This window comes from Erigeron canadensis, chromosome 2, assembly GCF_010389155.1.
Source record: "Erigeron canadensis isolate Cc75 chromosome 2, C_canadensis_v1, whole genome shotgun sequence".
Classification (NCBI taxonomy): Eukaryota; Viridiplantae; Streptophyta; class Magnoliopsida; order Asterales; family Asteraceae; genus Erigeron; species Erigeron canadensis.
The window spans coordinates 34,618,968-34,635,398 of record NC_057762.1 but is presented as its reverse complement, the minus strand read 5'-3'; the positions used below and the strand labels follow the sequence as shown (position 1 = coordinate 34,635,398).

The 16,431-nt window shown below is 35.9% G+C and overlaps 3 protein-coding genes across 3 annotated transcripts; 1 reads left to right on the top strand and 2 right to left on the bottom strand.

Moving 5' to 3' along the window:
• Positions 1-2,941: 2,941 nt before the first annotated feature.
• Positions 2,942-4,979, bottom strand: LOC122590022 (F-box protein SKIP2-like). Its single transcript, XM_043762359.1, has one exon. The coding sequence runs from the start codon at positions 4,895-4,897 to the stop codon at positions 3,248-3,250; it is 1,650 nt and encodes a 549-aa protein (XP_043618294.1). The 5' UTR covers positions 4,898-4,979; the 3' UTR covers positions 2,942-3,247.
• Positions 4,980-7,048: 2,069 nt separating this feature from the next.
• LOC122588151 (UPF0481 protein At3g47200-like) lies at positions 7,049-8,469 on the top strand. The gene has a single exon (XM_043760285.1). The coding sequence runs from the start codon at positions 7,049-7,051 to the stop codon at positions 8,411-8,413; it is 1,365 nt and encodes a 454-aa protein (XP_043616220.1). The 3' UTR covers positions 8,414-8,469.
• Positions 8,462-14,708, bottom strand: LOC122590023 (probable beta-1,4-xylosyltransferase IRX14H). The gene is made up of 3 exons (XM_043762360.1): positions 13,691-14,708; positions 13,038-13,610; positions 8,462-9,030 (listed from the first exon to the last, which is right to left on the bottom strand). Exons 1-3 carry the CDS (start codon positions 14,455-14,457, stop codon positions 8,778-8,780), a joined length of 1,593 nt encoding a protein of 530 aa, XP_043618295.1. The 5' UTR covers positions 14,458-14,708; the 3' UTR covers positions 8,462-8,777.
• Positions 14,709-16,431: the final 1,723 nt, after the last annotated feature.

Genomic DNA, 16,431 nt, shown 5'->3' with positions numbered 1-16,431 from the left:
TGGATAAGAGCACTAATACCGGTTTTCGGAAAAATACTTGAAGATATTAACTAAATGATTAATAAGAGAACAAATATTGGTTTTGGAATAAACCAGGTATTATTAAAGGCAAAGAAGATAAAAATCAAATCAACTAACTGATACAGGTATTCTGATGATCTTTAGAAAAACCGGTTTTCAAGAGGTTAGTTATTGATTATGAGTAGCTTTTTATTATCTATGAATAAAGTGACTAATACCGGTTTTGGTGTAAACCAGGTATTGTGATTAAAATCAACAAGTACAGAAGACAGATAAAACCGGTAATGAATCCCGGTTTTAGAACATGTAACAATCCAATGAATTCCGGTTTTAGAACTTCTATTCGGGAAATCTGGAAAACCAGTAATGAATCCCGGTTTTCAGAACAGTCGATGAAATACACAATCTAGCACAAACAATTAACAAAATCAAGCCATGGATCTTTCACACGATGTGATTTTGCTCTGATACCAAATGTAAAATTTGCTAAAATGTGTAATGAACCTTTATGTGAAATGGGAATGTAGGTATTGAAAGAGAATATAGGTATTAGAACATGCAATAATTAATTGGTCAAAAGGTTATTATTTCATTCCATGTGAGGGTTTATATATGCTTATAATTTGCATATAAACCCCTTAATTAATTACAAGCAAGTACATGACTAATTACAAGACAAACCCCTTAATCTAAACATACTAAACACCAAGGACATATCAAATACAAGTTTACAAAACAAGCACTACTAAATATAAAGTTAACATGGAACAATGTTGAAACGTAAAGCTTGTGATATATTTTTACTATTGATGCTGGTCAAACTCCTGGTGATTTTAGACATCCTAAAAGTATGACAAAATTCTATACATACATGTGCAATAACCAGTTTAAGTTGGAGGTGAAAGATAAGTTGATCTTTTGGCTTCATAACCGTAGTAGTTGATGGGTTTTGATCATAAATTATTTTTGGGGTTTTTGAATATTAAGAAGATAAAATGTTGGTATTATGTATTTACTAGTATGGCTATATATATTGAGATGTAATTTGTGTTAGGGGTAGTTTTTGATTGGTATATGAAATTTCATATTTTTCTCCCTACACAAGTGTGTGTTAGTGTGTGAAATACACTAATTATCGGTATTCTTTTTTAATCAACGATAGTTAGAAGAATTGTTGTATTCTTAGAATCAACAGGTCCAATTTTCTATCCTTTTTTCTCGCTACGTCAACTATTAAATTTAGAGTTACATTTATATCTCTCTCTGACCACAAGACAAGGTCAATCTCGTACAAAGGTTAACCCCCCCCCCCCCCCCCCCTTTTCCGAAATGGCAACTCGAGACGCCCAATGGAAAATTATCCCTTTTATTCTCTTATTTTAGAGACCTTTTATCAAGACAGACACATGTATGAATACAAACTGCAAGTTTTACATATTTTGCTATTATAAACTTTATAAAAATTTTACAGCATAATATAACATATAGAACTAAAAGCGAGTGACCACAATTCATAGATTCATACTATTCTATCTACCGAATTGAATATTAGTAACATACCTTTACAAAAAGCAGCAGCTTGAGAACACATCAGCATTTCCAACATTATCTGCTCCCCACTTAAAAAGAAGCAATTTACGTTCATGGTTCGAGTCACTCTTCAATGACACCCCACCAGTCACCAACTTTGATTATATCGAACACTTCAAAAATAAGAATTACAGAGTGTATGTTATATCTAACATATTAGAAAGTTAGGATACCTAAAATATGATACGAAAAAAGGACAATACAGTGGAATAACGATCCAAGAAGCAAGATCAAGAAATACCCAGAACGGAGCAAGAAGATTAATTTTAACAAAAACCCTATAATGGTCAAAGATGCAGATGAAGTAAATCCCAGTTTTAGATTCTAGAGAACGATCTCAATCTGATGACAGAAAAAAAAAGGGGGGGGGGGGGGGGGGGGGGGGAGACGGCGGCGTAACTAATCAAGAATCTTACGCCTGGTATCAACAGGTCAAAGGACTTGGTTGAGGGTCAATGAAATACAACAAGATTAAGATTTTCTTTGAGAATATCTTTACACAGAATCTTCAAAGGATCCATATGCTGTTTCTTATCTAAACTAACCATATCTTTGTTTTTCAGCATCTCCCATCTCTGTCGATTATACCCTCAGTCATAGTTTGTCCAACCAAATTCGGTTTCCTACAGCCATTTGTTTTATGAACGGTCCAATCTACATGCAATGATGCAAAGACTACATATTGTTAATCCTCCATTATATAGACGGAAGGAGTACTAACATCCAAAGTTGCCTTAAGATACTAACAGCCTAACAATCACTGACTTAGAAAACATTTACAGTCATCAACTCAATAGTGGAGAACTAGATATAGTTTTTGACTGCATAACTTAAAACAATTGATACAACAGCAGATGGATTTTGTAGTTTTCATGTCAGCTGACTAAAGGCAGTCACTAAACACAATCTTAAGGTTATCCATCAGTTGAGACAAAAACACCACTTCAATATAACCATACTAAACATAGCCAATTGCCTTATTCATCAAACTATTCCAGATATAGTAATGACTAATGAAAGGGATGGAGACAGTTCTGGTATCATACAAAAAATTCCTGCAACTAAATATCTGGAATGTAAAAGGATCCTGGAAAGCCTACTAAGTACCTCAAAAGTAACAAAATCTCGGAAAAACTATAACACAGGCGATATATCAATGAGAGAACACATATTCTACAATCTTTGTTGGTTCTTACAAGTGATAAGACTTTGATTGGTAATCATAAGCCTAACACTGAAACAAACAATAAGTACATTAGTTGTAAAAAACTTATGCTAGATGATTATGTAAGGTCAAACTCTTTTCAGTTAACATTCAGGAGCAAGAACATAACAAGATAAAGATACATGGCTCACTATATCAAATAACAAATGATTACATGTTTTAAGCAGAATTCCTGCCCCTTGATTGTTGTGATAGAAATAAAAAAGACAAAATCAAAATACATTTTGAAAAGACAACATCAAAATACATTTTGAAAAGACAACACACAGAGGTGAACCACCAAATACGGTTATCACTTGGTGGATGACAGTTTCCATTGTAGTATGACTGAATAAAAATCATAACTTAAAAAAGGAAAGGAAAAAAAGCAAACACTTTTCGATTATGTAGTTTAAAAGGTAAGATAATAGGTCATGAGCTACCATTGGTACTGCTATTGCCAGAGCTACCATTGGTACTGCTATTGCCAGCTGACCACCTCCTCAAAGCACTAGCCACGAGACTCCTTCCTCCAAAAAGCCCGAACCTTGTCTTGAAAACAGACCCCCGGCCACTAGCGCTAGTAGTCAGCGACTCAGGTTGAGCAGCAGCTACAGGCGGGAACTCCACCACGTCGTCTTGTGCACCACCACTTTCACTCGCACTTGCATCCACAGTTTCAACCTCAACGGCACACACATCCAAATTAACCACCAGCGAACCCCTCCTAGCCCTGAGCCAATCCCCAACTTCGACTGTCACATTTCTACACTTCTTGACCTTAATCTTAACCAAATTAGGACATCCCCAAGCAAACGCCTCGATCCCTTCATCGGATACAGGACACCCCTTAATACACAACTTCTTCAACGCAACACATTTGGACGCAATACAAGAAATTTCCCCATCTGCAATCGTTTCGCTCCCACACAAAGCCAACCTCTCCAACTTCTGACAATTCATAGCAATTGCTTCTAAACTAATGGAATTCGGATTGACACCAATCAAAACCAACTCCTGCAAGTTGACACTATGTTTAGCTATAGCTATCAAAGCCTCGTTCCCAATCCGATTAGTCTTCCATCCATCGATATGAAGCTTCCTCAAATACTTACACCTCTCGGCAATGGAAACAACACCAACATTACTACAATCAGGAGTCTTGACAATATGCAATATCTCCAAATTCACACAATTCGACAAAGCGGAAAGGCCCACATCACTGACCTGAAGCCTTTCCAAATGAACTTCACTCAAACAATTATTATCCGAAATCATTTCAAGCAGCTTATCCCAATCCCCCAAACACCTCAACAACTTCAAAGTTTTCAGCTTTTTCGCACCCGCAATCAAGGGTCCGAAAAACTGACCGTTATAAAGCTCCTTCAAGTAAACCGATTTCAACGTCGCAGCAGCAGCGCCGGGACCGACGGATTCCGGCGACGCGGCGTCGTTGACGCCACGTAAGCGCTTAACAGAAAGCTCTTCAAGGGTGCTACAGTTGTCTAAAAAGGCGTTGATGCCTTTAGCACCAAACGTACAAGATCCACAGCTGAATTTCTTTAATTTTTTACAGTTGAGGCCTAAAGAAGACATACCGATTTCAGTGACCTCGCGGCAGCCACGGATTTTGAGGCGCGTGAGGTTGAGGCAGCGGAGAGAGATGAGAATCAAAGCGGCGTCGTTTAGGCTGACGGATCTGCGGTCGCAACGTAAGGAGAGTTTGGTGACGGAATCGAAGCGGGAGAAAAGAGAAGGGATGAATTGAAGGATTTCGGATTGGGCGTTGAGAGCGAGACGGTGTCTGCTTTGGCCTTCTACGATCAAAAACCTCTTGGAAACGAGGGAACAACGCTTCCTGTCTCCCGGATTTAGGAATTGGAAAATTAGGGCTAAACAATCGTCTGGTATTTCACCCGTGTAATCTATATCTTCTTCTTCCATGTGTATAATATTTTTGTTATTGTTATATTTCATTTCAGATCCAGATACTGCTGAATATGTTAAAGTGATGGACCGATTATGATGCTGGTGGTGGTGAGTTGACCCGGCCGGCGATGGTGCAGATTGTGATTGACCCATTCTTAGCTGCTCAGGTGGACATGGGAACCATGAGTTTTTGTTTTTTTTTTCTTTCTTTTTTTAGGTTGGATGTGGGGAAATATAAATGAGAACAGAGGAGTTAGTGGTAAACGGGTTGTAATAAGACCCGTGAATATGGGTTAATAGGGTATTTTCGACATTGAAAATATCTTTAATATTTTTTTAACAATAATTTGAGAATCGATTTTTAGGAACACATTATCATAAACGTACAATTGATCTTACCTTTAATTTTTTTTCGTAACAACAAAAAAGAAATATATATTCTTTAACTAGCATGGTACTCGTGTAATGCAACGGTTGTTATCACGGCGACGGTGTGGTGGCAGTGACTGTTGGTGGTGGTGGGTGTCGAATGGTGTAAATTGTTGATGTAAAAGTAATTAAAGTTTATTTTAAAAGATTAATGATTGGTATTGTAATTTGATTATTAATGTTAAGGAAGTATCAAGTATGCAGACAAAAATATTTTGAAGAGTATTATGTTATAAATATTACACAAATTTCAACATTTTCAAAATTAAAAAAGTTACTTTTTTATAATATAGTATTGATAAAAAGCAGTTGTGAAAATATATAATTTTAATATTATTTAATATTTATTTTTATCCTCTTATTAACTATGTTTAAGAGATTTGTTAGTATGTTTACTTTGATGTATATAATGAGATCAGTGTATCTTTTAGATAAAAATAAACAAGAAAATATATATAGTTTCTTACAAAGTATGTGTACTTAGGACAAGTAAGTTATACGTCCTCTTATTTGCGCAATCATCTATCTTTCTTTCTAATCATGTTAGGAGAAGAGGAGTGGCTGTGAAAGGGTTCTTCTCCCCTTTCCATTGAAGCAGGGATGATCTAAATGATACATATAATTAAGGAAAATCTATTGTATGTTTAAGTTATTTTTATCATATTATTTACTTAATAAATTAGACGAATTATTTCTAACTCGATAAGAGAAATTTGTAAAATAAATGAATAATATTAGATTTTACAAAAGTGTCTATTTTATGGGAATTCTTCAATATTTGTTATCTCTTAAATCAAAAAGAAGTTAGATATTGAAAATCACTAGTGTTAAAAGTAAGTAGTTTATAACTTTGTGATATATTTGTCAATGGGTTTGATTTAGGAGACATATTCACGATCTTTTCAACTAAGAGTGATATATATAAAAAGACTTTGGTATTCTTTAATTTGTTTTATTTTTATCGTTCATCTTATCTTATTATCTTCTTACACTATGTACTGAAAGTCGTTTTTTAAGAGTCTAATATAATATTAATCATAATTCATATGGGTAAAGTAGGTTTTTTATAAGCTAAATATGGTATTTGATACGCTTATCTTAAATCATATTTTTCAATATTTTTTTTTATTATTGGAGGACAATAATAATGTGATGGAAGGAATAGCATTTTTTTTAAGTAATATATTAATATTCCACGAGAAAACAACAATTGGTCAAATTGTTTGATAGAATGAAATGACTCTTTCCGTTCATTAAATTAAATCATTCCATGATACCAAAGGAGACTATTCATAGCAAAGAAAAGATCAAAGGTAAATGATGAAGTAGTAAAGTACAAGGATTGTCATTGGCTTACAATCTACTGCATATACTTTTAGGGGGTGTTTTGTTTGAAATTAAATGAAAATCACACTATGAATATGAATGAATTATATATGAATGGTTTTCCTAACACAAGGGATTGTGGGTTTCATTATTATACCATATATGATGAGTTTGATTCTTATTGTCAAACCAATTAAATTATTAACCAAACAATTTAATGAATAAAATGTAATTTGTAGTGCTCTCGTTTAATAAGTAGTTGTATGAGCAAAGTTACGTTTTAACTTTCCGGTAATTCTTAAACAACAGCACAAATTGACCAAAGCCAATAAGGTTGAACCGATCAGAATCTAGATTAATAAAAAATAATTGGATCGACTTTTCCTCTTCTACTTGAGCCAATGCGTGTGATCAGTAAGTTGACGCATGCTTAGTTAAGTTGTACGAACGTGTAACACAAGCAAGCCCGCATCTATTAGTATCCTCTCTTTGGTCATTCTACCCCACCACAACTTCACAAAGTTGCTTAATCTCGAACTCAACTGAATAATGGAGGACGATCAACATGACAGCCAACAACCGCAGCCCGAATGGCTCATCACCATTGCAGAGGAACTCGAGAAAGCACGGATGAACAACCAAGCAATCTTCAACCGAAAAACGTGCATTTATAGAGTTCCTAGATGTCTACGTGAAGCTGACGAGAAATCCTACACCCCGAGTGTAGTTTCCATTGGGCCTTACCACCGTCAAAATGGCCATCTACTCCCCATGGAGCGCCACAAGTGGCGTGCCTTTTACCAGACCATTAATCGCCATAAACATGACTTCAAGCTCTACCTTGACTCCATCCAAAAGCTCGAATCAAAAGCACGAGAATGCTATGAGGGTGAGATTGACCTTAACAGCAACGAGTTTGTGAAGATGATGGTTCTTGATGGTTGCTTCATCCTCGAGCTATTTAGAGGAATGAACAAGGGATTTGAGAAACTCGGTTATGCAAAAGGTGATCCGGTATTCTCAATTTGTGGGTCATTGGATTCAATTCGAAGGGATATGGTGAAGATAGAGAACCAGATTCCTCTATTCATACTCGATGAGCTCTTAGCCTTTCAAACATGCGAGGGTCATGATCCACACACACTAGTGAGAATGGCAGTCACTTTCTTCGCACCATTGATTCCAACCGATGAACCTTTCCACAAAGTTAAGGAGTTTAGCCAATACGATCCACTTCCCCTTCATTGCCTCCATCTTTTCCGAGAAAGTCTAGTCAGTAGAGAATTAATCTTACCAAAAAGAGCCAAAAAGTTGTGGAAGAGAAAGTTGAGCCGTAATGTGGTAGGCAAGCCCACAACACAGGTAACCTATTGTGTATCTCAACTCAGAGAAACTGGGATAAGGTTTAGAAAACGGCAGACTGACCAGTTTTGGGATATCAAGTACAAGAATTCAGTTTTGGAGATACCTCGCATCTTAATTCACGAGGGTACCAAATCCATATTTCGTAATCTTGTGGCATTTGAGGAGTGTCATCATGAATGCAGCAACGAGATAACAGCTTACCTAGTTTTCATGAACAACTTGATAGACTCTGCCGAAGACGTAGCCTTCTTACATTATAAAGGGATCATCGAGCACTGGCTTGGAAATCATGATGATGTTGCTGACCTCTTCAACAGGCTATGTCAAGAGGTCGTGGCAGACCTCAATGACAGTTATCTTTCAGGGTTGACAGATAAGATTAATAAGAGCCGTGACAGTCGGTGGAGTACCTGGAAAGCAGATCTGAGCCACAAATATTTCCAGAATCCATGGACTATGATCTCAGTATTTGCAGCCATGCTGTTGTTGCTGATCACCGTTGTACAGTCATTTTATGACATTTTTTCCTATTACAAGCCGACTTCTTGAGTCGTGCACATACAGATATAGATGTACATATGTAACAAAATAAGCACATAAATAAAATTGGCACAACTCTTCTTTTTTAAATTCCATTTTAGTATTTCCGAGACCTATTTATAACAGGCAAAAACTTGTACAGGCTTTTCCCTTTGTCACTCACCATTGAAAATAGCCAAACCTCTAACTTTAAATCAACCACAAACATACATGAAATGAAACTGAACTCAGAAATAGAATTTAAGCTAAGAAAAATTCAAATAACCGTAAGATACGCCCCCCTATTTACTTTGTATAAAAGATGTATTCACCTCCATTGATGAATGTATGGACTTCGAATTCTTCTCAGCAATTTCACTATGACCAGAGATGTCTAGTTATTGACTCTTTCTCCAGAATTCCTCGCTGAGATGCGTGCATCTGTGTTTCTTGGTTCATGTTTTCTTTTGCCACGTGAACTGCGTCTTGATTTCGGTGTCCGAGTTTTTGTTGCACGCTTTTCAGCATTCTCTTGAGTGGTGCTGGTGATCACTTTTTCGGGATTAGATGGGAGTTCAAGGGGAGCATCAGGCCATGGAGTTCGCTTTGCTGGGACTGTCATCTCTAATGGAGGATCAATGGTCCATCTGCACAAACAAAGCCAAAGTGCCAAACATCAGGAAAACGATTTCAAATTGACAAGTATAAAGATCTTATGCAGAATAAAGAGTTTAACCATGCAGTAATCCATTTGAAGGAGTTACAGGTTCAAGATAAGAGATAATATTATTTATGACATAACAAATGTACTTTCTTGTCAGATGCAAACCTAAAATGACACAACTTAGGGGAATCAGATATGATGTATAGTTACTTATTTAGGGTTTCTCGTAAATGAGCCCGGCTTAGGTTTCTAGGGTTTGTATTTTGGAATAGTAAATACTTATCGATGTGCATAATATGTTACACAGTTTTCATTAATCTACACGGTATTAGAACCTGTGTTTAATATGTCCTGCATTTCTCCTCATCACTCCACACCCCCATAACTTTAATCCAACACCTCTATTGATCTAAATTTCTCTATCGAGACCGTAATACAGTTATAAAAATGTAGCCCTTAAGGTGAACCCAAAGAGTAGAGGGGAAAATTTTTAGCCAATTATTTATGAATAAGTCCAATTGGGTTTTTCTAATCTCAAACGGGTCAAAAATATTTAATAAAATAAAAGGGGAACAGGTCAAATGACACGAAGGTTACAGCAAAATGTATCTATAATGCATAATGCCAGACAACATTTTTATCCAAAGATTAAGGCTCTCAACGTGATCATAGATAACAGATTATGGATTTACTGAGAAGTTCTACAAACAAACAAAAATGTACAAGTTAACGTAGCCCGCCTTGTTTTGACACATACGGAAGCTGAGCAGTCTTGAACCAATCATGTATTGACACGTAAAGCAAACAAGCCTTGACCTTTATTAAAGTAGAAAGGTATAAAACTTTTCTTTCAAGGATTATGTTGTTTGGGCAAAGTTTATACCACCTAATAAACATCCCCTCTAGAATGGCTCCTTGAATTGCTACCATTCCCGGCAGACTCCTAGAGTTTTTAAAAATATACTAGGTTAGTTTGTAGTATAAATTTTTTTTGCAACCACTAAAAAGAACTCCTTTTATCAACTAGGATGTGATCATAGGGGAAGGTGACATTATTATTGTTTCTTTTGGGACCAACGTCCACACTCTTAGAGAGTTGGAGTACTTATTTGTAATGTATATTTTGAACTTTGGGACCAATTACTTTTAAACCTTTACATGTAAGTTCGATTATTGGTATGTGTATGTGTATGCATACCAGTGGTATAGAAAGCGAAGAAAAAAAGATATGCAAGTTTGGTGAATATGTGTATAGTTATTAGTTAACATAAGTTTGTCCGTCACAAAAAACTAGCTCCACATAACTTAGCTTCTTGCGTAAATTCTCTGACACAGTAACTTGGACTAAGCCCATATAATCGTATAAAACAGAAGTATTACGTAATACCCTCATGAAATACAGCTTGATACATAAGCCCTATTAAATTTCCATAATAATCAAGTAATCAACGATAAAATTATATATATATATATTATTTTGAGAACCTATTTTGTTGTAAGAACCGTGAGAACTCCTAAAATTCATATTGGATCACATGTTTTTTTGTTCATTCACATGTGAAACGTTAAAAAAATATATGTTGCAGAAGAAAATTTTTTCCAAAACCTTCTATGTAGTCGTTTGTCACATGTGAACAAAAAACGTGAACAATTTCATTCACAAGTTAATAAAAGGATATTTGAAAGGTTTCATAAGAAATTTTCTTCTACAAAATACGTTGCGGCGGTGAGATGGTGGGGGTGATAGGTCATAGAGTGTGATAGGTCATAGAGAGTTATAGCCAAATGTCTTAGCCGAACAGGCTCCGCCCCCAGATTTAATTCGTCGAAAGTATATCGAATGACATCTCTAATGAAAGAGCACGAAATTTTATGAACACCCATATAATTTTTATAATTTATCGATATACGGTTTTTGAGATAAAAGATTTTGAATGAATTGGAGGAATAAATGATTTATGGATGAGAGAGAAAGAATATGATTGGTTGATATTTGAGGAGAGAGAAAGGGTAATATAGTTATTTTAGGTAAATCTAGAATACATAGGAGGGGCATTTCAGAAAAGTAAATGTTGAAACTTAAAATTTAGACAGAGGAATCTGCTTTATAATATAGTATATATATAAGTGGGGATGGGAATATAAGGCTGTCGGATATCTAAGCTTAGGTGTGGAACACTCATATATTGTTTTTTTAATCCATAAAAATCATGGGGGCCCATGCATTTATTCATTAAACAAGAAATAATAAAATATTAGTATGTGAGGAGTTCCACACATAAGCTTAGGTGCCGGACAGCCTTATATTCCCTTTTCCCATATATATATATATATATATATATATATATATATAGGGGTGGGTTATTTATAGTACAAGCATTTAAAAAAGTACAAAAAGTACATGTGTAAGTTAACTTACACATGTTTGTTCCTTCCATCTCCGACCACCACCACCATCATCATCTCCGACCATCACCATGATCCGACGACGACGACGACCATCTCCAGTGAGACTTACACATGTGTAAGTACATTACACATGTGTAAGTTAACTTTCCGGCGAGAATCAGGTTCGTTTTCGGGTGGATACGGTACGGGCCAGAGGCCCTCATCCGTTCAAAGCTGACCGTCAAGGGACACATATGGGAATCGTATGGATTTGATGGGCGGCGATCCAAGAGATGGTGACGGTTTGCTACGGTACGGGCAAAGCCCTTGATGTCGGCGTCGGGACCGTGGTTGGGGTGGTCGGAGATGATGGTGGCTGGTAGTGGTTGTCTCGCAAAGGAAAAAACCTAGAAATTTTAAACCCTAAAATGCTAAAAAAAGTTGTACTTACACATATGTAAGTTACTTACACATGGGTAAGTCTCGCCGGAGTTGGTCGTCGTCGCCGGAGAATCATGGTGGTGGTCGGAGATGATCATGGTTGTGGTGGTGGTGGTCGGAGATGGAAGGAAGAAAGAAGGAGGAGGAAATACCTTGTACTTTTTATACTTTTTCAAACCCTTGTACTAAAAATAACTTTCCTATATATATATATATATATATATATATATCAGATCAAATCAGAAAAAAATGGTATATCATTTGAGCAATTATATTTTTCATAGTGTCTACACAACGAACCAAATAAAACGAAAACATACATACATACAATTCTATATTTCTACATATACATTTTAGATCTATAAAATTGCTTAGGTCAAGTTATGGTAATTTGTAAATTCAACAGCTTTCAATGGGAATAAACACAAATGAGCCACACTCTTACAATACATATTCCAAATTGAAAAACAATCATATCCTTATACTAACCTTCCTAACTACACTTAATCAAGCATCCGCGGAAACTAAGAATATCATCATATTGGGGATTTTCTGTTATTTATTTCCAACCAACAATTTACTATTATGACTTCGATATACTCAGTTTGTATGTGCTATGAATAATGTGAATTTAAATACGAATATCCTATTAATTAGTAGTCAAACAATAAGTTGCTTCAACAATCAGGTAATTTAGTTTTTCAATTATAGTTGTCTTATAAAACCTTGGCAACAACATATTTGTATGGTTGATAAAAACATAAATTGTCATACTTTAAAATTACTCAAAAGTTTATAAGAAATTTCATCTTGGTCATCTTATATAGTAGCTCCTCTAGATTCTAATTATCTGAATCTGTCGAACACTAAGAAACTGTTTCATTTCAAGATTGTCTTATTTTCATTATCATATCATAATATCAGTTTTAAACCGCACATCCAAACATGCCAATAGAAACTTTGGCCATCGTCATGACCTCTCAAACTAATATTAGCATGAAATTGATGAATGAAATTCTTAAACTAAAAGATTCTAAGACAGCAAGAATCTAACAATCAGCACAGCTTTGAAACAGATTAGACGCACAGAAAAACAAATCAATATATGCACATAATATTCATCAAAAATCAGAACTTTTATCATTGAGAGAGATGACTAACCCGGCAGGGAACTTGCTATCCGCACGAGCCTCGGCGCGAAGCCACCAAAGCATCACTTTTTTCCCGCAACTACCTAGTGGCTCCACCGTAGAAGAGTCATTAAGCAAAGAAAGAGGACTCTCAATATCATCGTCCCCATCAACCCCCACAACGATATCCAAATCCTTAATCCACTCAGGCCTAAATTCAGCTTCACTCCATACCAACCTTGAGTTTATAACAAATCCTGACCACTCTAACTTCCTTGGCAACACAATCGCCATATCACCAATATAATTTGCATTCTTCCCTTTGTATAAAAGTGAGTTAAACGTATGCCAACCAATCAATCTATCAGATGAGTTACAAGCCGGACCTTGAATCGGCAGCAGTGATTTCTTGTCATCTTTTTCATCCATCGTCTTCTGAACCTCAAATGGATCTTCATCAGGATGACTCGAATGAGCAAGAATCCCAACCGAAACAGCACCGATCCATTCCACTTTTTGGATCTCGTCAAAGAACTCCAAACTATGCATATTACTATCATCTGCAAACATTACAATCCCGTCTAGCTTCTCTTCCCTCACCATTCTACACACCAAAAACAGCAATACATATAACATCATAATAAAACTCAAACAAAAAAATACATCAAAATCCTTAAACATTACCTCAACGCTCGCATCCGCATCTGAGACTCCATCTTATGTCGAGCCTCCCAAAATATTGGCATCTTCTTCTCGAATCCAATATGCCTAACTTTCAGCTTCGACTTGGCCAACAACGCAGCCGTTTCATTACTCACACCACCGGCTTCCACAACAATCCACACAACATCATAATTCAAATTCATCAAAGTATGCATCAATCCAGTTAGATGCAAAGCTTGAAACGTCCGAACATAAGTCGGCGTAACGGCAATCAAAGTCTTAGCATTCTTAATCCCATACTGAACCTTCTGTTCTCTCTGAACAGCTTCAATTATCTTATGAGCTTTCATAACTTGAGTCGGATCCGGATGCGGCCACGGCCGGATCCGGATTCCGTGCCTCCCTACCACAACTCTACTAGCAACAACACTATGATTACTATCACTATTAACCGCCACTACAGGCGGCGAAAGGTTACGAATAGAGGTAGTAAACGACAGCGTTTCAGCTATATCATTAGCACTAGTACTAAACGACGTCGTAGTGGAAGTATACAAATTGTTGATAGAAGAAGTCGAAAATAAAAGATAAAAAATCAAACGCGAAAACCTAAATCCAAGAATAAGACTAATTAAACAGCATAAACAGTGAAGAATTAACCAGAAAATACTAGCTGGAGATTTAACGGCGTTAGGTCCGTCAGCCGTTGAATCTAACGGCGATTGGTTTCTGAAACTGTTATTCCGTCCACGATTAGCGTAGCTCTGTTGTAACGCCTGTAACTTCATTTTTCATATAAAAATAAGATATAGATTTGTAATTGTAGTTATAATAAGTATAAGAATAATAATAATAAGGTGGTTATTGATGAGTGAAAAATTGAAGAAGAAATGATGGCGGTGGTTTGAACTAACTGAAGGATTGGTTGGTGTTAAATCAAGGAAGAATGCTTTGAAATGAATCAATCAATGATGAATCGATGTATGTATGATTTGGAAAGTTTTAATGAATTGGAATTGAATATGGAATTGTTGTTGAAGAGGTCATTTTCAGTGTTTAGATAAACAGAAGATTCCTAATTTATACTGTGTGTCTTATTTTTGGACATATGGTGATTTTGGTTTGTGGCTTATTACCGGGAGTAAATCTAGGGGTTAAGTTTTTTTCTATAATTCAGTAATTCTTGAATGCGTTTGGTTCATATAATATTTTTGGAAAGAATGGAATCTATCAAAGTATTTGAAATTTAAAGGAATAGAATTTGACGAAATGTTTTTAATTTTTTGCAAATTCAAGTGTGTGAAGGAATGAGATTCTTTTCTCCATCCCTAAGGAATAGACATTTCATCAAATGATATAATGTTTACATTCTTACGGAATTTGATTCCTTCTTCTTTGAACAACCAAACGCACTAAGGAATGAAATTCAATTCCAATTTCATCGAATTCTGTGAACCAAACGCGCCATTTAAGTTTTGAGACTGTTATATACTTCTTATTTAACTGTGTTCAAATTTATATTTTATATGAGAAATTATCACAATGGATATGGGAAACAACATGGGATATATTGTAATTGATGAGCCAGAGGTGGTAGATCATAAATTGAAAAGGATGAGTGAATTTGATGGTCTCCAATGAAGATACTATCTATCAATATGTGTGGAACAGGGTGTGATAAAAAAAGAGAGAAACTTCGTAACATCTTAAATAAACATCGTATCAATTTTTTGTCTATTCAAGAAACGATGATGTCGGTATCTGATTCATTCCGTGTGAAAAGCCTTTGGGGTAATTATGGATATGATTTTGCTGAATCTCTTGCAAATGGCCACTCGGGGGGTTTACTTTGTAGATGGGATCCTAATGCTTTTGTTAAGGAGGATGTTTACTTATTCGATAGATTCATTGTGGTAAAAGGAAATTGGGTAGCGTTTAATCTGAGTTGTTATATGCTAAATGTATATGCTCTTCAATTGGAAAATAATAAGGTCGAACTATGGAACAGTATCTTAAGTTTCATGGATTCTTATAGAGGGAATTACACTGTTTGCGGGGACTTCAATTCGGTAAGACGTCCAGAGGACCGTATGGGTAAAACGTTTTCTCGAGTAAATGCAGATAACTTTAATAAATTCATCGATCATGGTCATTTTGTTGATCTACCACTTGGGAGGCACAAGTTTACCAGAACAAGTATTGACGGGTCAAAGGCTAGTCGTATTGATAGGGTCCTTGTTAATCATTCTCTTCTAAATGTCATAAGCGACCTGGTTTTAGTAGCTCTTGATAATGTTTTATCTGATCATCGGCCTTTGCTAATATATCAGAAGTGTCTTGATTTCGGCCCTACGCCTTTCAGATTCTATAATACTTGGCTCGATATTGATGGATTTGAAGATCTCGTCAATACTAGCTGGAAGAAAGATAATGCTCTTCACAATCGGAATGCCTTTACTGCATTCAAAGATAAATTAAAGGTTCTAAAGGCTGATGTTAAAATGTGGCGTAAAGAAAGGGAGGTTACGCGTAACAGAGATAACATTACCATGGAGATCGCGAGTGTGGATAAGCAAATTATTTCAGGAGGTGGTGATAGTAATTTATACCAAAAAAGGCGTGGTCTGATCAATGAACTAAATGTGATGGATTATCGAATTAATTGTGATTTAAAACAGAAAGCTAAGGTGAAATGGAGTGTGGAGGGAGACGAAAATTCAAAATTTTTCCATGCGAGCATCAACAAGAGAAGGCAATCTGGT